Source organism: Camelus ferus, chromosome 17 (assembly GCF_009834535.1).
Source record: "Camelus ferus isolate YT-003-E chromosome 17, BCGSAC_Cfer_1.0, whole genome shotgun sequence".
Lineage (NCBI taxonomy): Eukaryota > Metazoa > Chordata > Mammalia > Artiodactyla > Camelidae > Camelus > Camelus ferus.
In genome coordinates, this window is record NC_045712.1 from 28,395,297 (window position 1) to 28,415,695 (window position 20,399).

At 50.6% G+C, this 20,399-nt stretch overlaps 1 protein-coding gene across 1 annotated transcript in view; it reads right to left on the reverse strand.

The window, feature by feature from the left end:
* Positions 1-10,527: 10,527 nt before the first annotated feature.
* The window catches only part of FGD5 (FYVE, RhoGEF and PH domain containing 5), a 56,641-nt gene continuing 46,769 nt past the window's right edge, over positions 10,528-20,399 (reverse strand). The window contains 5 exon segments of the mRNA XM_032458694.1: positions 10,528-11,727; positions 12,556-12,710; positions 16,359-16,487; positions 19,158-19,288; positions 20,017-20,146. Coding sequence (XP_032314585.1) covers positions 11,691-11,727; positions 12,556-12,710; positions 16,359-16,487; positions 19,158-19,288; positions 20,017-20,146 — 582 coding nt within the window. The 3' untranslated portion in view covers positions 10,528-11,690.

Here is a 20,399-nt window from a genome sequence, read left to right on the forward strand (position 1 = left end):
TTTAATTTTTTGACTATGCCTGAAGATGACTCCTTCAAAGAGACAGGGCTCGGCAGGAATGACGTGTCTAGTGTGTGCATCATCTCAGCACCTACCCAGTCTGAGCCTTGTATCCAGAGGTGCCTCCTCTCTCTTGCTCAGCCCTCAAGGCAGTGCCTTATACAGGGTGGATACAAAGTGGGCATCTACTGGATGAATGCACTTCCCAGCAACAGTGGATGATGAACGATGTTCATCTCATTATCCCGTTTTTATAGATGAACTTGGTAAAGACAAGGTTTGGTGACTTCCTGGAGCTGTGATGTGAGCCTGGGGCTTCTGGCTTCTTGCACAGTGTTTGTGAGACCTCTGCCTTCTGTGGTCCTCGGGCAGGGCTTTTTTCCCAAAACACTTAACCAGTCTGTTCTGCAATCATTAACTGAGAGCAGGAACGATATCATGAGTTTCATTTTGTACCTAACAGAGTAAATGCTTTTTGCTGTCCAAGCTTATTTTAAAATTGCATTTAAATGATAAATGTTGAGTCAATGGGAATCAAGTTTTGATTATGTGATAGCATAAGTAATAGTTTTCCTTTTTATTTTCATAGACGGGAAGACAATTACCTTCATATGTACTTATGTACATCTTTATCAATTTTTCTGTAATAGCTTATGCTTTATTACTATACACAGTAATGATTTTGTGAAACTTGTTATTTGTGTAATTATGACGTTTATAAAATAAACTTTTAAACCTCATATTACTGTTATTAGCCTTTTTTAAAAAGAATGGAATCTAAGCAGATGTAATCACTGAACACCAAATTGCACGTTAACCATTATCCTGTTTAATCTTCATAACAACCTTGTGAAGTAGATGGTAGTATCTTTTTTTTTAACAACTATGGGGCTGAGGCCTTAAACAGGATGCCTTTTCCAAAGTCACATGGCTAGCATGTGGTGGAATGTTTATTTTATTAATAGTTCTTTCTGCTTATTTCTTCTGTCCTTGAGGACTTTGAAAGGATGAAAACCCTCTCTACCCACCTCCATGGTTGTCACAGTAGAAGGCTACTTGGAGAAGTCTCAACTTCTATGTAAATGGTCCTTGTTCTTCCCAGGAGGAGAGAGTGACCAACCCTGCGGTGAATGGGTGGCTCTGGAACACAGGAACGCTGCCCAAGTGGGTCCAGAGCCCCTCCAGAATGGCTCTTACTGAGAGCCGTGACCCTTTGGTTTCTGACCTGGGGCTTCCTGTGCCTTGAAAAGTTGTATTTGGCTCAAGTATCTTGGAAACATGATGGAAAATCAGATGATCTTCTCAGAAAAATGCACCTGCCCTTGGTCCCCTGTTTTAGAATATGCTCAGGAGGATTTTTTTTTAATGTTGCCTGAAAAGGGACTGTCAATTTTGAGGCCAGCACCTCCCAAAGAGCTAAACTACTGGGGACTGCCAGCCTTTCCCTCACAAAGTAAAAACTCAGTAGCATTCCTTGAGTTTCTTAAAGAAGGGGTTATTTCAACCCCGACAGCCTATTCACTACAGGCCAGGAAATGACCTCGAAGCCAGAGGTTCCTTGGAAAAGCCTTTCTCTTCTGTGCTTTGCTTTGGCTCTTGACCTGCACCTTGCGGGGAGGGTATGATGCCTGAGGCGGCTTGCCTTCCAGGAGGTTAGGGTACACTGTCAGGACTGAGGGTCTATACACCACCCAACCCTCCTCGTTCTGCCCGCACGTTAGGCCCCTCCTGCTCTGGTCCCTAGTTTAGGCCTTACCTGTCTCACTGCTGGGCTTCCTAACCTTCCTAACCAGCTTCAACTGGCCAGCCCTCCCCATCCATTGCTTCATCCTTCCTTTCTTCCCGCTGCTGCCTGAGCGATCAACCACTCCTCGCCCTCCTCTGTTTATAAGTTCTTAAATGGCCTCGCCCTCTTCTGTTTATAAAGTTCTTTAATGGTTCTGCATTGCTTAGGGCTAAAGTGGAAACTCAAAGGCCTAAAGTGGGGGCTGTGGTAGGAGTCTGGCGGATAATCTAAAGGAGGTCTGTAAACACCATTAGCATGTTAAACGGTGGTAGTGACACCTGGAGTGCTCGCTACCCACTTAAGGGGTAGCCCCTCATCAGCACCTGGAACGTAGCTCAGAGATGACGTATCTCAGATTTCTCAAGAGAACCCGGAAGTCCAGATTTGTAAATGAACTCTCTTAACTTTAAAATGTTGGCAGTTTGCAAGTGGCTTTTAAACTGCAGGCCAAGCAGCATCTCCTCAGCATGGTTCTGGGCCTCAGAACCAGTTAGGGACCTTTGCTAGTGAGATAAAATCCAAGGCCTGAGCCAGGGCCGCTGAAAGTCCTTCACAGTGGGTCTTCTCAGCCCCTTTCAGGTTAGAACATCATTCAGCGGTAGTGGAATCACTTGCACTCGGTGAGAATTTTGATTCCTTCTATTGAGCATACATTGTCAACTGTCAAGGAGAGGGAACTTGGCAGGCAGGACACAAGGCCCCTGTTTAGAAGCTGAATCCAAAGTGTGTGTGTTGGGGGTGGGGGCCTGTTCCTCCTCCAGTTCTTATTTTTTCCAGAGAAGAAACTTCCTGTCTCCTGCCAGGGCAGGGCAGTCACTTGTCTGTATAGGGTCAGAGGGTGAGGGTCTTAGGACTCCTTACAGAGACTCTGAACTGTGCTGCCACTAGTCCCCCACCCCAGCCTTCCCAGACCCTGTACCTCCTGTTCCAGAGCCTTCCAGAGGCAGGGGCCGGTGTGTCCCCCAGCACCTGTCCCTGGGGGGCACTGTGGCATTAGCTTTCTCCTCTGCCAAGTGAGCTGCCACTGTCCATGAGTGTCAGACCTTCCAGAGAGGAGCTGACCATTCCCGTACCCTGTGCCTCTTGCATTTGCTGTCCTTTACATCATACCTCTGCAGGTAGTCACCGGCCTGTTAGTGGGTTTTGGCAGGGAGCCAAAAAATGCATGTTTCCTGGTTTTCTATAACTGCATGACTAAGCACATCCAAACCCAATGTCCTGAAAACCACAATCACTGATTATTACCTTGTACTTCTGGGGGCTCAGATAGGAGGTCCTCTCTCAGAGTTTCGTGGCTGCAGTCAGATAGTGGCTGGGGCTGGACCATCTGGAAGGCTTCCTTGTACGTCTAGTGGTCGATGCTGATTGGCAGCGTGAACACTGACCCATGGCCTCCGTGTGGCCTGGGCTTCCTCACAGCACATGCTGCTTTCCCAGAGCACGTGTCACAAGAGAACAAAGTAACATCATACACAGGGTCACTTCCTCTGCTGCTGGCCAGGCTCAAGGGGAGGGGTACACACTTCACCACTCCACAGAAAGAGTGTTGAAGTCACACTGTAAGAAGAAATGCAGGAGGGGGGTCTATGGTGGTGGCCGACTTTGACAGAATAGACTCAACCTCACGGGTGTTCAGTTTGTCTTTAAATGGAAGACCAGCATGGTCTTTCTAAAACTTGGAACTGTTCTGGTCACCTACCTGCTTTAAGGCATCTGAAGGCTCCCACAGTCTCCTCGTAACTAAGTGCAGTGGGCCTGAGTGACCTGGCTCCAAGCTGCCCTTCCTGTCTCGTGTGCTTCCGTGACTTCCTCCCGCGGCCCGGCCCTTCTGGACTGCCCCGTTCCCTGAACACCACATCCTCCTCCCACACACCCGACTCCTTCTACTCGCTGCCTCCAGGGGCCTCTCCGACTGCTTTCCCCGTAAGGCAACCCCCAACTCTGAAGTCACCCCCAGGAGCTCTTCCCTAACATACCTCAGGGCTGTCATCCGGCCTCCCCCGACTCCCGCGCTCCCCCTCACTCCTACCATGGAGTTAGGGCGCCGTCTCAGATGTGAGCTCCCGAGGGTAAACAGCCACGTGTCCCGTGCTCAGTGCCGCCTGGTGTCCCTGAGTAAACAGCGCCTGGGCGCCAGGGCTGCGGCCCCTCAGCAGCCCCGCCGGCTCACACAGACAGTCAGCCTCTCACCCGCCCCCCTCCATCCCCACGGACTCGGCTCAAAGTTTCTAGCACCAAGAAACACAACGTCATCATACTAACTATGCTCTCCAGCTAATCAATCCTGGAAAGAAATGCGTGTTTCTTGAGGCCCCAGGTTTCAACATGAAATTCGATTTGTTCATAGATGTTTCGGGTATGATTTAGGTAAATCGGCAGCACTTCTCTGGGTTAGGAAAGTCAATACTTACCAGTCACCGGGTATCAGTTTCATTCAGCAGAGTCAGTTTCCACAGCAACTGGAAGTTCATAATGTTTTCGTCGAGGAGGCTGGCACCGGCAGAGGGCGGGCAGCCTGGGTGTCTCCCCACAGCCCAGATTCGCCATTATTGACTGTGGGCCTTTGGACCAGAGACCCAACTCCCGAGTCTGTTGGCTCCGCATCGGCCGAGGCTGTGCCACCTACCAGGGTGGTGAGCGTGGAAGGAAGGACCACAGAGGCTGCTGGACCTCAAAGCTCAGAACTCTTGACTTCAGCCCTGAATGGAACACCTTAAATCATGTTTGAAACTTTGAATGTCTAATGCACTATGTTAAATTTACCTAAAAACTTAAAATATGCTATTCAGCAAATGTTCTATCTATTGTGATTCTTCCCCCAAAGAATTGTCCAGAAACACTATACTGTTGCATCTTTGATGAGAGGTTTTATCCCTATAGTTTTCCTGAACAAAGAGGAAAAAGACTTAAATTTTTTCACAAGGGAAGCTTAACAATGCCAAGGGATGTATCTGGGGAAAAGAAAAGCATTTTTTAAAAATGTTACTTAGCAGGCTTCTTTTTGTCAGGAGGGCATGTGTTTTTGAGCCTGTGTTGTGAGAAATGGATTCATAGAATGAGACAGCGATATCATGATTGTAAAAATGGAGGGTCTTTGTGGAGTAGGTGAGAGGTTGAGATTTAAGAGAAGTTAGTCAAATGGTCACAGCGAGAACCAATTGCTGGTCACTTTTCACCCTGCCCCATAGAGTCAGATTCAGGGTCACACTGAGTGGTCCTGCAGCTGCTATTTTTAAAGAGCTGCCTAATTCTGTGCTTGTAACAACCTTCACAATTACACTCGCTGGAGTAGCCGGGCCTGGGGCTTGGGCACAGCCGAGTACCGGAGCGGTCAGAGGTCCCTGATCCTCGCGGACCCCACGCGGCAGGGTTAAGCCCCGGCTGCTGGATCTGAAGGGCCGCGGCCTGACTGGGGGTGACAGTTCTTTGACATCCTGCTCTCCTGTGCACGTGTCGTTCCGTGGAGCAGGTGCTTGCTGCCCACACTTGCCCCGAGACAGACTTGGTGCAGCTGTCAGTGAACAGCCCCCTCCCAGCCCTCCTTTGGAAGGAATGTGAATTCCACCCTGAAGGAGAGGGCCCGACTTGGAGGAGACCTTGAGGTCAGGGCAGTTCGCACCTGAGTGGGGAATCGTTCCAGAAACCAGAGTCACTACGGAAACGCTGCTGGCAGGAAACACGTTATATTTTAAAAGTTCTATAATGTTGGTGACTCTTAGCTCCTGGAAAATTTTATCATTTATAATTTACACACTAATAACAGGGTTTTTCCCTTAATGGCTACAGTATCCATTTCCTGATGAAAAGAATTTGTGTTGCTTTGCCATGAATTTTACACACTTTTCCCTTTTGTAATATTCTGAAGCATTCAAAAAATAAAACTGGAAACGTCATTACATTTGAATGTGTGACTTTAAAAGTCTTCCATTTTGGCTCATTGTGTCTAACTGCAACTTTGTGCTCTTTATTTTTTTCCCTTATCTGATAGTCTTAAGCTAGTGATTAAAATTTTCTTCCCATAATCTGTCGGTATAAACATTTTACATCAACAATCAGGTATGATTGAAACAAAAAGGTCATGAAATGGTCCTTCAGGATGACGGAATGTTCTGCCGCCCTCTGCTCTGCTCTTTGGTGTGTGGGGCAGGGGTGGGGTCCTGGTCGTGACCCATTGTGTAGATTTCATGACTCACTCCCAGAGTTTGAAAAAAGGATAAAAAAACCTCATTATGGTGCTTTCTTCCTTTTTTCTTTTCTCCTTCCTTCCACACTTTCTTAATACAGATTTTCTCTTGTGCAAGCCTCTCCCCCACTCTCTACATTGGCTTTATTGTAACGGAACCCTTGGAAGATGATCCAAGTGGAGAAGAGGCCTGCTGTCGTTCTGCTCTGTCAACACAGAACACCCTTTCCCAAAAGACATCATCAACTCTCTGTACAAGGAAAAGCCCGAGACCAGGCAGAGAACTGGTCTGCAGATCGCTCTGCGCCCACGAGGGTGTGATGAGGGTGGCCACTAGGGTCGTCAAGCTTCTCCAGAGGAGAGCTCTGTGGAAGGGGATGTTGTCCTGCCGGGCACTGCCGCTGCAGTCTCAAATCTGGCGCAGTTAGGCTGGCTTCCCCTCAGTGTTCACCACCTTGGCCGTGTAGTTCTCCTGAGAATGTTTGGCACGTGTCAAGTTCCAAAAGGTGACTTGCAATCCTGTCTGATGAAACCAGTGACAGCGCTGGTGCCTAAAACAGTTCAGACACTCTTGGGTCTCGTTTCCTCCAGCTGAGGGTCTGACTATACGCTGCAGACAGACCCTGTAAACTGGCACCAGATGCCAAGTCTGGCCACAAGCCGAGGACACTGCCCGTGACTGAGTGGAGTTTTTACTCTTATTTAAGATGCAGCTGAACCACCCCTTCCTCTTTGAAAGCTTCCCAGACCCTCCCAACCCCAGATCCCCACTCTGCCCGTCCACAGCCTCCCGAGGCCCTTGTGGACACTGGGGCCCCTCCCCAGGCCTAGAGAGGGGATGCGTGGGCCACAGGAGGAGCCCAGGGCCATGCATGCATGGGGGTGCTCAGCTTGACCTCGGGTGGCTGTCTCAGGCCACAGACGGGTCTGAGCCCACACAGCAGTCCGCAGGGCCAGCCGTCCCTCTGCAGCTCCTCTCCACGCCCCGCCTGGGGTGGGGGGCAGCCTTGGAAAAGTGCCAGGTTCTGGCTGCAGCAAGCTGCACATTTGTGGTCTGTCACCCTAGACACACTGCCCTGGCTTCACACGACCACAGGCTCCGGGCCACGCCGCACTTGCCCCGGCCCGATTTCACTTCTGGAAATAGCCCCCTCCGTGGGGGATGCGACCCCCCAGGACAAAGAGGTGTTCTGTGAACACCTGCCCTCCTCCCCTCGGGGCTGGTGTGGCGAGGGTCGGATGGCTTCCTTCCCCAGACAAGACTTCCTGGCAGCTCTCACAGAGCACGTGCCGACTACAGCTTTCAGGCTGAACTTCGCACCACACAACGTACGTTCTTAAAGGGTTTGAGAATAGCAAGTAATTGATCCATTTTTAGGTTATTATTATTTACAAATCCATCTTAGGAATTCTAATCTGTTCCATTATGTAAGTGAGAAAAGTGAGCTGAACCCCCAAAGTCACTTACCTTAATCCCTCACACTTGAGTGTTCAACCTAACATGTCAATTATGGAATACACTAGAAGTGTAAAATGTTAACTTTTTTTTTAAACATGTGTATTTCGGGTTTTAAATCTCCAGATCCCCATCTTCCATTGAGGTAAATCTTGTGCATATGATTGCAGAAAAATAGAACGGTATTCATTGTTGCAATCAGTATACTGAAATAATGTTAGGTTATATGCATGGACTGTATGTTTCATGATAACATCTAAGGATTCTGTTTGGATAAAGAAACACAAGATTCAGGCTGACTCAACACTGTGTTATGGCTTTGGAGGAAGACGTCCTACTGACTGGTCCTCTGCAGTCAGATTTCTGTCGATTTTAGGAGGGAATTCACATTGCAAGGATCAGAAAATGGCCCATTGTATCAGCTCACATGCATTCAAGGGAGGTGCTACGGCGGAGAAGTCACAGCGTGGGTCTGCCCGTTGCGAGTGTGTGACGCTGGGCAAGTGACCGAACGCTTCCACTCCCCACGTTCCTCATCTGCGAAACAGGAATGATAATAATAATAATGAGGAGAAGAACTCACCTCAACAGGTCCTTGGGAGAATTAAAGGAAGGGGCAGGGTTAGGACGCTTAGAGCACTTCTTGCCAAGACGCCAGCTGAGAATCACACAGAGGTCTTCCAGGAGCCAGCGAGAGGTCGGTGCTGCTCGGCTGCCGATTTCACGGCGGTGGTTGACTAGGGACATAAAAGATCAGTAACATCAAACCTGCCTCCTCAGTCCCACTGACGCTAATATTTAGCAAACATGTAAAATAGATGCCCGAGTGATGGCCATTACTCTACCACGGAACGTCCCCCAAACCCATGGCAAGGCACAGGCCTTGCACCACACCAATCCACTAGTCTTCCCTCCAGAAGACGTGGTCCGGGGCGGACAGCGGGAGAGCCCCCAGCAGCGCCCTCGCCCCCAGCTGCCTGTCTGTGCCCGCCGGGGCAGTGCCCTCGCAGTGACTAGAGTAAGTGCGGTCTTGGAGCCGTGGGGCGCCTGCTGGGGGCTGCTAAGACAAGGTTACGGGGAGCTGAGCCCTCCCTCCTTGGGGCCTATGAACAGGCCGGAGGGCAGCCCCAGCCCTGGGGGGCAGTCACCAGCCAGCTTCTTGGGAACCAGCCCTGGAATCAAGCTGACGATGGACAGCAGGTCAGAGAAACCCAAAGAGCTTGGAGCGTGGGGGACACTGTTTAAGCCTGAGCCTGCCCTGCTTTCCCACCTCCACTTACTGAGCTGATTTCCTGTTTAAGCCAGTGCTGTTGAAAATAGACATCTTAGTGTGGACACAGTTGTCCTCTTGCCTGACCATTAATACATGGAAGCTCAGGAGTTTCCCTGATCATAGAAGCCGCGTATCACAGGCTGAATCCACTAACCAGAGAATATTCCAGGATGTCACTGACTTCGCTTGGTTGCAGAAGGAAACTGGGGCTTCAATCTGCTCCCACCACTCCCAGCCCGGGGGGCCTGAGTCCCCATTTAGGGCCTCTGTCAGTCAAGTGAGAGGCTGGACCAGATGGAGAAAGGACTCTGACTCGCTTCTGTGGCTGCAGCAGGGCCACCGGGGTCCCCAGCACCAGCTCACTGGTGCACGCCCAAATGCCACCTGGGTGACAGCCCCTCACCTGCCTAGGCCGCATCCGAGGGAGAGCAAGTGGTCAGTGAGTCTGTCAGCCTGAGCAGTCTGTCAGCCTGAAATGCAGAATTATGATTAGGACCCAAGAATTCCATCAGTGTCCCCGAACTCTACTGTCCCCTGGTGTGCTCCGTGCTAGTGATAACAGACAGAGTTCTCACTACTTCCTAGGACCAGTCCAGACTGCAGACACACATTCAGCCTGCCAACACGATGTAAAGTAGGTGCTACCTGCTTCCAGGGCTGCTGGCCTTCCGTGCACGTCTACAGCCACCCGCGGTGCGCGGTGCCCCCTGAACTCTTTGAGAAGCTGGATTGTTCTCTGCATGACAGGCAGGTGAAGGCACCAGGGCTCAGAGCTACTGGACAGAGTTCTGGTTTCTGAGCCACAGCACAGCCTGGCACAGCATCGCTTCCTCCCTGGAAACACAGCCATTGCTGGGGACGTGCAGCGGAAGGGCTGCCCTGTGCCCGGGGAGCAGGGAGCAAAGGCTGTCGAGGGGCCTCGGGTAGCCACTTGTCCGGCCTCCAGGCCCAGTGGGAAGGAGCACCTCAGGCCAGGTGGGCAGTCTCATCCGAGCTCCTCTGGGCTGGCCCCGTGGACAGATGGGTGACATGAACCTGTGAAATGGGCTGGACAAAGAGAAGGGCAGGGGAGGAACAACGAGCAATGCCGGCCAGTAGAAACTGGCCGAAGCAAGTAGGCAAAGAACCATGGGAAGGATGGGTGCAAACCATGCCCAGGGAGCCAGGCAGTTCCCTGCCGGCCACATACCAGCTGTGGAGGATCTTGGTAGCTGCTTCCTTTTATAAAACCCATCCAGTATGTTTTATTGATAAACCAGGTGATGTGATTAGAGTAAATATTCACTGAGGAATAAAAGCCATATTATCTTTTTTCTTTTTCTAAGTAGAGGGTACTGGGGATTGAACCCAGGACCTCGTTCTAAGCAAGTGCTCTACCACTCAGCTATACCCACACCTGCCATGACCTCTTCTTTACAGAGTACCAGAAATAGGATTTATACAGTAAAAGAGGCCTTCAGATGACTTTCAGACACAATTCTGCCAGGAGCTCAGAAATCGACAAAGGGCGGGGGCACAGAGCAGGCTGGGGAAGCGCACACCGCCTGCGCTGGAGTCTTGCTGCGCTTTTTAAAGGCTCCATTCAAATATGTCCGACGATGAAAATGATTCTGCTGGAATCAAGTCCTCAAAAATTAACAAGAGGCCCTGTCTAATCACTTAGCTTGAATCATTAATTAAATGTTTACTCAAACTGCTTTAAAGAAGAACTGTAAACTAGAATAAAAAAATTCCCCTGAAAAAAATTTAATGTAAGTAACTCCTGGATGGTGCTTTTTACAAGAGGCCTGTCAACAAATGTGTTTTTTTTAGGGGACAGGACATCAGAAAATGATACGACTGCTTTTTTATTTTGATGAGAGTAACAAAGGGTCCCCCCACCACTCTGCTTTACGTAAAAACATGTCCAGCATCGCGAGTAGCAGTCATCGGTGGGAGGAGAGCATCCGTAAGCCACTACTTCCCTGCTCCCTCGCTGTGTCCAGAGCCACCGGCCAAGACCACGCATCCACCTCTGATCGTATTCTGTTTTCTCTCCTTGTATCTCTTTCAAGGCTTCGTTAACACAGCAGGAGGATAACCATGTGGATAACAAGAACAGTTCTCATACACATCATGCTGTCGGCTCGTGTGGGGTGAACTCAGGAAGGCACACAATAAATTAAAGCAGACCCTGTCTCTTCGGAGGGTTTGCAGCGACCTCCAGGGCCGGGGGCCGGAGGGGCCAGCAGCCGAGAGTTTCCAGCACGGGCGTGGTGTTGGGACCGCAGTGGGGAGGAGGGGGTTCCTCTTTTGAAGTCACGTCAGCCCGCAGGTCGGTGGTCTCTGGGAGGAGAGCCCTCCCTCCCGCTCCGGTGCAGCGGGGCCCCCGCTCCGCAGGAAGGACACTCCCGGCCACAGCCGGGCTCACACAAACCAACGGCTGGACGCCTTTGCTGAGTACTGGTGGCAAATTAGTCCACAGGACTCCACTACTATCAACTTAAGTAAATCACTTGGAAAACAGAAGACTGGAGGCTGCTGCTCAGTAAAACAATAAAGTGCTTTCGATGAGAGTAGCTGTCATTTTACCGGCTGTTTCCCGTTCCACCTGAGGCACTGACGTCAACGAGATGAAAGGCGACAGTGTTTTCCAGGAGCAAAAGTTGTAACAGCTCGTTTCTACTAAAAAGCCTGCACTTCTAAAATGTACTTTCCCATTAGTTTCCACGTCTTCATGTTACTAAATTTTAACTCTACCGGAAATGGAAACGGTTTATGCTGGGAGGGCTGGCGGGGGTGGAGGGGTGGGGTGGAAAACACGAAGACGGGAAGGTCCATAAATATCCCTTAGGGGTTCCACTTGTGAAGGTGTAACGGGGGTCAGCGGAAAAGGTCAGGTCCCGTGCTGAAGCCAGCTGTGTGTCCGGACGGGCGGAGACACGGATCGGCTTCTGGAAAGGTCCACGTATCAACCTAGGCGTGTATTCTGAGTCCATGTGCTTGGTAACTGCTATAACACACTCGCACCTTCCATGGCCTCGATCCACCTGCAACACAGAGGAGAGGGAACGCTTGGTGTGGTGGCTCTGCCTGGAACTCTGGGCGTGGAACCCATGAGTGACTAGATGACGCTACTATTAGCCTGAAGTCAGCGACCAGGTCCTGTCTGTATTTGTTTCCCTGGCACTTAGCTAAGGGCCTGGAGTGTAGTACAAAGGTTGCGGAATCAACGCATGCCTGCATGCCAGAGTCATAACCTAGGCAGACCTCGTTTTACTGTGCTTGCTTTGCTGTGCTCAGAGATGCTGCATTTTCTACAAATCGAAGGCAAGTCTATCAGCACCTTTTTCCCGACATTATTAACCCACTTTGTGTCTCTGCAGCACATTCTGGCAATTCTCACAATATTTCCAACTTCTCCATTGTCACTACACTTGTTATGGTGATCTGGGATCAGTGATCTTGGATGTTACTACTGCAAGAAGATTACCACTTGCTGAAGGCTCAGATGATGGTTAGCTTTTTTTCTTTTTCTTTTTTCTTTTTTTTTTTTTTAGCAAAAAACCATTTTCAAGTTAAGGTCTGCACATTGTTGTTTTAGACATACCGCTATTGCACAGTTAATACCGTGTAGGGTAAACAAAACTTTTATATGCAGTTTGTGCCTCGCTGTATTGGAATATTCGCTTTCCTGGGTGGTCTGAAACCAAACCCGTGGTATATCCGAGGTCTGCCTGTGGACGTGAACCTGTTCTGCTGCTACCCAGGGGACCTGGTGGGACAGGACAGCTGGAGAAAACAGAAGCCAAAGCCCAGGGTTAACGGCTCGGTTCCTCTGAGAGGGAGGCAAGGAGACGCAGCACTAATTCTGGTACCTCTGAGCAGAATTGGAATCCTCTGCTTTGAAGCTATAAAATAGGGTTTTCTTGTGGTAAAGGTGAAATACAGGTCCTACTTCACTGCCGCCCTCCTCCTTCTCTGGAGCGACGGTGAAGCCTAGCAGGGGCATGCTCTCCATGGCCACTGTGTCCTGCAGAGGGACAGAGGGAAACTGACGTTAAACGCGGCACTCCCTCCAGGGCGCGGCTCAGCGGTCACCGGTGCCGCCCTCCACGTTCACGTGCCTGACGAGCCCTTCTGCGTGGCGCGTGCTCTGGCAACATGGAATAACCACATGAGTACCCTTCGCCCCCGCTTCCCACCGGGACCAGTCACGAGGAGGGAAGAAACTGAACAGTCCGTGACAGCATTTAGGGCCCAGGCATTTTCACCTTCATATTACCTTGTTTAATGTTCACAACAATCATAGAAGGTGCCACTCCCATTCGAGGAAGGAACTGAGGCTCAAAGAAAGGTAAAGGACCCCCAACATCACACAGCGAGCAAGGGGCAGAGCCAGCATTTGGACCCATGACCACCTCCTAACCCCACTTTCTTCCTACTGACTCGATCAGTCAGTGACTCAGTTGGATCTCTAGAGTTACTCCAGTTAAGGAAGCCTGTATTCACTCCCCAACCTCATACTGTGAGGCCTTGCTCACAGCGCCTCCACAGGGACCACTCAGGGTGCCTGTGCTATAAGGCTGCTGACAGTTCAGTGACACATACCCAGAGGCACAGATGGATCTTACCATCACAGTGCTAAGTGGCAAAAGAAAGAGCTTTTCATATAGCGATAGAGATATTTTTATACATACATACATTTATGTAAAAATCCATATTCCTAAAGAATACAACTTTATAAAATCACACAAACACAGAGAGATATAATGAGTTAAGCATATTAGAATGGTTGCGGGAGGAGGAGGAAGGGGAGAAGAGTTCAGTTTAAAGGGAATCAATTTTCAAAGACTGCTAAATCAGAAAAAGCACTTGACAGAATTCAACATCCATTCATGACAAAAAAACTCCCAGCAAACTAGGGACAGAAGGGAACTTCCTTAATCTGACAAAAGGCATCTATAAAATACCTACCACTAACATCATACTCAACAGTGAAATACTGAATGCTTTCCCCCTAAGACTGAAACAAAGCAAGACAGTGCTCTCTGACCAATTCAATTCAACATTGTACTGGAGGTCCTAGCCATTGCATTAAGGCAAGAAAAATAAATAGAACACATAAAGATCAGAAAAGAAGTAAAACTATCTGTGCTCACAAAGGACATATTCGATTACAAAGCAACTGCTAGAACTAACAATAAGTTCAGTGAGCTCACAGGATAATCAGTTTTTTTTTTAATACTTATATATCAGCAGGAAATAACTAGAAAATAAACTCCATTCAAAATTGCATCCAAAAATAAAATACTTTAGCATAAAGCTAACAGAAATGGAAGAACAGAAGTGTAAGACCATTACACTGAAAACTACAAAACATTGAAGAAGAATTTAAATAACTGAATAAATGAAGATCTGTCCCAAGTTCATGGATTGGAAGATTCAACATTGCTTAGATGCCAATTCTTGCAAATTGATCTATAGGGTCAACAATTCAAGATGGAATACTACTCAGCCATAAAAAGGAATGGCCTATTGCTGTATGCAACAATACGAATAAATCTCAAAAACATCACAATGTGTGGAAGAAGTCACACGATTCTATTCGTGTGAAGATCTAAAGGAGACAAAACTAATATACGGTGTAAAAAAATCAAAACAGTGTGTCGCCTCTGGGGAAAAGGGTGAGGCGGGAATTACAGGTGTACGCCTTAGTCAAAACTTAATGAACAGTACCTTTAGGATCTGTGTACTTTGTGATATATAAATTGTACCTCAAAGGAAAAAAAAAAGATACACAAATACTGAACTCTAGGGGGAAGGATACTTTGAAAAGCACCAAAAAGTAAGGTGGATGGGGGAATGAATCAATAGATCCATAAAGGAAGTATAGTAAAATGCTAATTGATAGTCTAGTTGATGGTATAAAACAGTTCATTGTAAAACTGTTTCAACATTTCCTTTTGTTTGAAAAGTTTTAAAATAACAAATATATTAACTAAATAATAAAATATTAGAAAGAGTAAAAAGGATTCCTATGTATTTCTGACAGTCACTCTCTCCTACGATTGTTACCTAACAGCAAGTGCATGAGCTTTGGGCTGCTTCGGGGTGCATGACGGGGCTCACGGTAGTGTAGACGGTGAACACTGGCTACCCACTTTAACAGATCTTTCTCTTTGATGGAATCGGAAAGCTTGGCTCCGCCACTGGCAAGGCTTACTGAGAAAATGCACAAGTTCCTCTCTCTGAAGAAATGGCTTTGGAAGCATACTTAAATCCGTCTTTTAAAATCAGCCCACACTGTCCCTTCTGCGATGACTGTTGCTCAGGGCCTGGAGACTGGGTTCTCCATTCTCAGACAGGATCCACTCTGTCTGGTGGTTGGTGAATTATCACTAGTCTTCGTCCATCCAGCTAAGGTAGAGCTTCTTTCTGAAGTGTGTTCTGTGCAACAGTGGCTCCCCCATGAGGAAGGGGCTGTGGTCAGGCCGGCCTGGGGTGCCCCACCTTCTGGAGACCCCAACACACCCTCAGACATGAGGCACCGAGAGGCACGACTGTGAGTAAGTCCAGGCACTGCCTCCTCAGGGTCCCTCAGACCCCAGTTCTCAGAGGGCCCTGTGGGTGGCTCTGGGGGACAACCATGAGGGAGATGCTGCCCCAGCCTGCAGACGGGCCAGTTTGAGGAGGAGATCAACACTCTCCTCGGCGCAGAGAGCCCTGTCTGTGGCCTCATGAGTGGAAGGGCCCCTTGGGGACGGCCCGGCTCACACAGCGCCTGGGTCACTCAGGCCCACAGCGGCCCCTCTGGGTCTGTGCCCCTGCTGGGATGGGGCTGACCGCAGCCGTCACAGCCACAGGGAGCTCGAGAGAAAAGCTTTACACTCCGAAGAAGGAAGTGCCTTCTGCCCGGTCGCCGGCATCGGTGGTCAAGGGAGAAGGGCCAGCCCTGAGCTGACCGCATGTCCTCATGGGTAAAGCACCCACTCTGTGCAGCTGGGCAGGATGCATTTAAGTCCTGTCTTCAAAGTGGGTTTAGCCTGTGGAGACCACCAGATGGTGGGGCCTGGACAAGGAATGTCTCACATTATCCCACAGGTTCAGCCCGGGGAAGGACCGGAGCATCCCCTGCTGTACAACCAAGCCCACACCCGTCTGCTCCAGGAGCACGCTTGGCCAAGGCCCTCTCCCCTGTATTTTGGCAGACATAAATGTAAGATGTTCTGTAATATATATAAACATAAGCTTTACATAGTAGAAGAGTTACCACGAGGCACTATAGTTCCCTGAAAAGTGCACAGACAAAAAGGTGCAGTAGTTTCCTCCAAGCTGCCGAGTTTTGTCGGAACGACTGAGGTGGAGAGCAGAGGGAGCTTTCTTTTCCCAGATGCCGGGCCCGCGACACCCAAACGTGCCGGGGCCCAGGCCTGCCTGCTGAACCACCTTATCCCCACAGGGAAACGGCAAATCCTTCACATGAAACAGACGCGCGGCTGCGTATCCACAGCAACGCTCAGCGCGCGGCATCCCTTGGTAGTGACTGGCCGGGGGCCACACGCAGGCCTCGCACCGCCCGCGGCTGGGGCGCAGTGCACACCCCACGTGGACGCTCTGGGGCACGGGCATGACCCGCGGGCCCCCACGGGACAGAGGGGAGAAAGCGGGGGCACCCTACCTCGCTGGCCACGTAGGTGTAGAGCACTTTGCCTTTGATGACGAACCAGAGCTTCTTCCAGTGCCGCTTGCCCTTCTTACACCGGCTGAGGTAGCCACTGATGGCGGAGCCCTCTCCGGAGGCGGCCACCTGGCAGAGCGAAGCAGGGCCGTCAGGGCAGCAGGGGGCGGGCAGGGCTCAGAGAGAGCACTGCAAGCCGGCTGGCAGAGTGTCTACACCGCTTTGCAGTCTGAGCCTTGGATGAGGACTCAGGGTACCTCCAGCACCTCGAAGGCAGCAACACAGCACCGTGTTTGAGAGACCGGACTGACGGTATGGACGGGACCGGGAACAAAAACTGCTTGCAGGGGTGCTGCCCCAGGGGGGCTGCAGATTCCTGGTTCTCTCCCCCAGCCCCCAAGCCCTCAAGTTACAAAACCACAGATACTCGGGGGAACGTTTCTTCTTTCTAAAACCGATTCTTACACTTTTCAACTTACCTCTTTCTTACAATTAAGATGGGATCCCTCTTAACAGACACTCACTACTATGAAACAGATAGACAACAAAGACCTACTGGACAGCACAGAGAACTATATTCGATATCTTGTGATAACCCAGGATGGAAAAGAATCTGAAAAAGAATATGTGCATGTATATGTATGACTGAATCACTTTGCTGTACACCTGAAACTAACACAACAGTGTAAATCAACTACACTTCAATAAAAAATAAAGAAAAAGGGATCTTTTCTATACTGTTTACCTACAAGGTTCCATGATCTCCTGCCTAATGAATCTGTTAACGCCTCTTACTATCAAGAGTAGCGGTGGCTGTCTGTGGGAAAGGCTTTACTTGGCGATTAAGAACTTGGGCTTGGAGCAACACCAATCTCAGGTTCCAACCCGGGCTTCACCAGCTGCTAGACGGGCCACGCCAGGCAAGCTCCTTCCTGCCTCTAAGCCTCGTGTCTTTCCAGTAAAGCTGGAGGTAAATGATGTAGGACAGACCTGTCAGGTACTGGGCCTGACCCACAGTAAGGGCTCCACAAACACCGACTCCCCTTTTGCAGCACGAAGGCCAGGTTTTGAAATAATTTCATCTGACTGTCTCATGTCACTGATGGGGAAACTGAGGCCCAGAGGAATGGAGGGACCTACCAAAGGTTGAAGCCCAACGTGGCTGAAGACAGGGTTAGAACTCAGATCTCTCTGCAAATGCCCTGAAGGCAGCTAACTTCAGTGCAGGGAGAGGACGCTGCAGCCAGCTGGACTGCTTTGAGAAGTACCAGGAAAGGAACCTGCCCGCCCACTGGTCCCAGGACCCCTGACACCAGACACGGCTGCTCTCCCCACGCTTGACCTGCTGGAGCAGCTCAGAGCGAGGAAGGCAGACTGGACAGAACACGTGAGAGAAACCCGCTCTGCGATCCCTTCCTGCCAGGTGCTCGGGGGCCTCGATCCCGCAGACCGTCTCACGGGAAGCAGGTCTTATTGCTGAGGCGGAGCAAGGGGGGAGGGGGAAGGGCGGCGGGAGCCGGGGGCACATTCCCCCTGGGGCTGCTGCAGAGCTCAGGGTGCGGTCTCTGCTGAATAATAAAAAGGCTGTCACTTAGGGCAAAAATTGCCATCGTGGCTGGGGCAGATCCACACTGCACCAGGATCAGAATGGCCTGACGTCAGAGGGTAAGAACAGTGGTTCTCAAAGTCTGCGCCCGTGGAATACTCCGGTTCTCAGCTCACGGAGACACCACGGTGGGAGTTGGAGGGTGAACTTTTCTGTTTGCAGAAAGGGAAGAGTTAAGTAAATGATGTCACAAGTGTGAGATTTCTGTGTATGAACTAATGTGAAATAATGATATCGAAGATAAATTAAGTGCAAGAAACATACAGAAGATTCAACATAATTATGTCATCTTATGGGTTAAAAAAGGATGTGACCGCCTCCATTATGTATAATCATAAACATTTCTGGAAGGATCCATATGAAACTTCATGGTGGTTACCTTTGCGAAGTGGGACTGAAGGAGTCTGGGGGAGGGAGAGAAACCCACTTTTCATCATGTAGTCTTCAGGGTTTTGAACAAAATTTTTATCACATGTTATTTCCAAGATTTTCAATATGCAAAAGGAAGTAAGTTAATGGATAGAACTGTACCCATTTTAATGTTTCACCTCTAACACTTTTTAAACCCTTTCCACCTGCTACTCAATAATGAATATTAATGAACAAACTCAGAAACATCTGATCACTCTTCTGACAGCTTGCACATTCACGGGCACGCGTTTGTTTGTGGTTGTGATTACAATGCAGACATACTCTGGTCCTATCTGCAGAACAGAATCGAGTTTGGCCAATGCTGAGGTTTCCTGTAAGGAGTCCCACAGCTCACCCCCCAGGGTAGCAGACCGGGGCAGCTCGGGGAGGGGCTGACGTGGGGGAGCGGAGCAGGACTGGCTGCTTTAGTCCTGAGTGCCCAAGCGATCTGGGCGGTAACCCTGGGCACCAGCCAAGACTACAGGGAAGAGGAAAAGAAAGCGCTGGGGGGACAGAAGGGGGAGCGATGTCTCCCAGCACCACCTACAGCCCCCTGGGCCCTGTCCTCTGCCCTCGACAGGCATCCTCTTGGCCACGTGCAGGAGGCAGGGCTGTTCCTCACAGCTGCCTGTGTTACTGGAGTCAGAATGTGTCCCATTAGGGATCCTCTTGCCCAGAAGAGCTGGGTCCGGCTGGGGTGGGGGTCCGAGCCTGTCCCCTGAGGGGGATGGAGAGCCTTGCAAATCCCCTGCCTCCCATGCAGGCAGCCCCACCTGCCTCACCTCGGTCAGGGCTGAAGGGACTTTCCTCTGCTTCTTGAAGGCCGAGGGGTGGATGCTGTGGAAGACGGACGAGAAGGCGCTGCTCGAGAAGCGGGGGGCGGACAGGGGGAAGCTCATGCTCACGGGCCGCTCTGCAGAGGGACAGGCCACGGGAAGGGGTGAGTGTCCGCACGGTGCCCGTGAGGTCAGAGCTCCCGCCTCCCCCCACCCCCGAGATGGGAACCAGCCCCACTTGGGGGTTAAGTGTGGCCAGAGAGATGGGCACACCCCTTCTGCTGACACAAAGGCAGGGGGCAGGGGTGGGGCAGGCTTTCTCAGGTGCCGACCCTCCTCCTTCATGTCTCCCTGAGGCTGGGCTGTCCTCCCCGATGGCCTTGGGCATGGTGGGGGGGTGGACAGAGAGGGGCAGTCCTTGGTCTTACACCCAGGGTCCACCTGCTCTGGGGAAGCCTGTCCCTGAGCTCAGCTCCTCCGGCTCCTCCCTGCACAACACCCCTGCTACCTGGCTCACAATCCTTATCCCCAAAAGGTCCCCTAGGACACAGGCCTGCAGAGAGGACTGCTGTGGCAAAGAAGACACGAGTGCCTGCCTACTGTCCTCGACACAGAGACGCACAGACCCAGCATTCCCCAAACTGAGCTGCCCCGGGAACCCTTCCTCCGGGTGCACTTAGGGATCTTCCACAAAACCGACACATTGGGAAATGGTGCCCCCCCCCACCCCATGTGGCTTTTAGGTCCTATTTCTTCCTTGAGGGCTACTTTTATTCTGAGCCTCCCTAGGAAAGCGGTTTCCGACATGAGCCAGGGGCTGGGGAGAAGCCAGGAGGGGAAGCAGGGCGAGGGTGGCCCTGGGTACCTCTCATCAGGCCTGGGACATCCCCGCCCCTCTTCCTCAGCTCCCCGAAGCAGCCGTCGCAGACCTTGGCCATGCGGTCCTTGAGGTACTTCAGAGGGTACTTGTTCCGCGAGCAGTTCCGGCAGACGATCTGCAGGTGGGGGGGGTACGCGTGTCGGGGGGGGGTCTCAGTCTCCCAGCACGTGCAGAGAGGCGCGTCCCCCACTCTGCTGGCCCCCCACCCCTCCAGGACCCCATGTTCTGAGCACAGTCACTATGTTTCTGTGAAAGTGCTTAGCTGTTTTCCTTTGTGAAGAAATTGAGATGTAAGTGATAGAAAACATTACATTAGTTTTAGGTGTACAACACAGTGATTCAATATACACATATACGGCTGGGCCTCT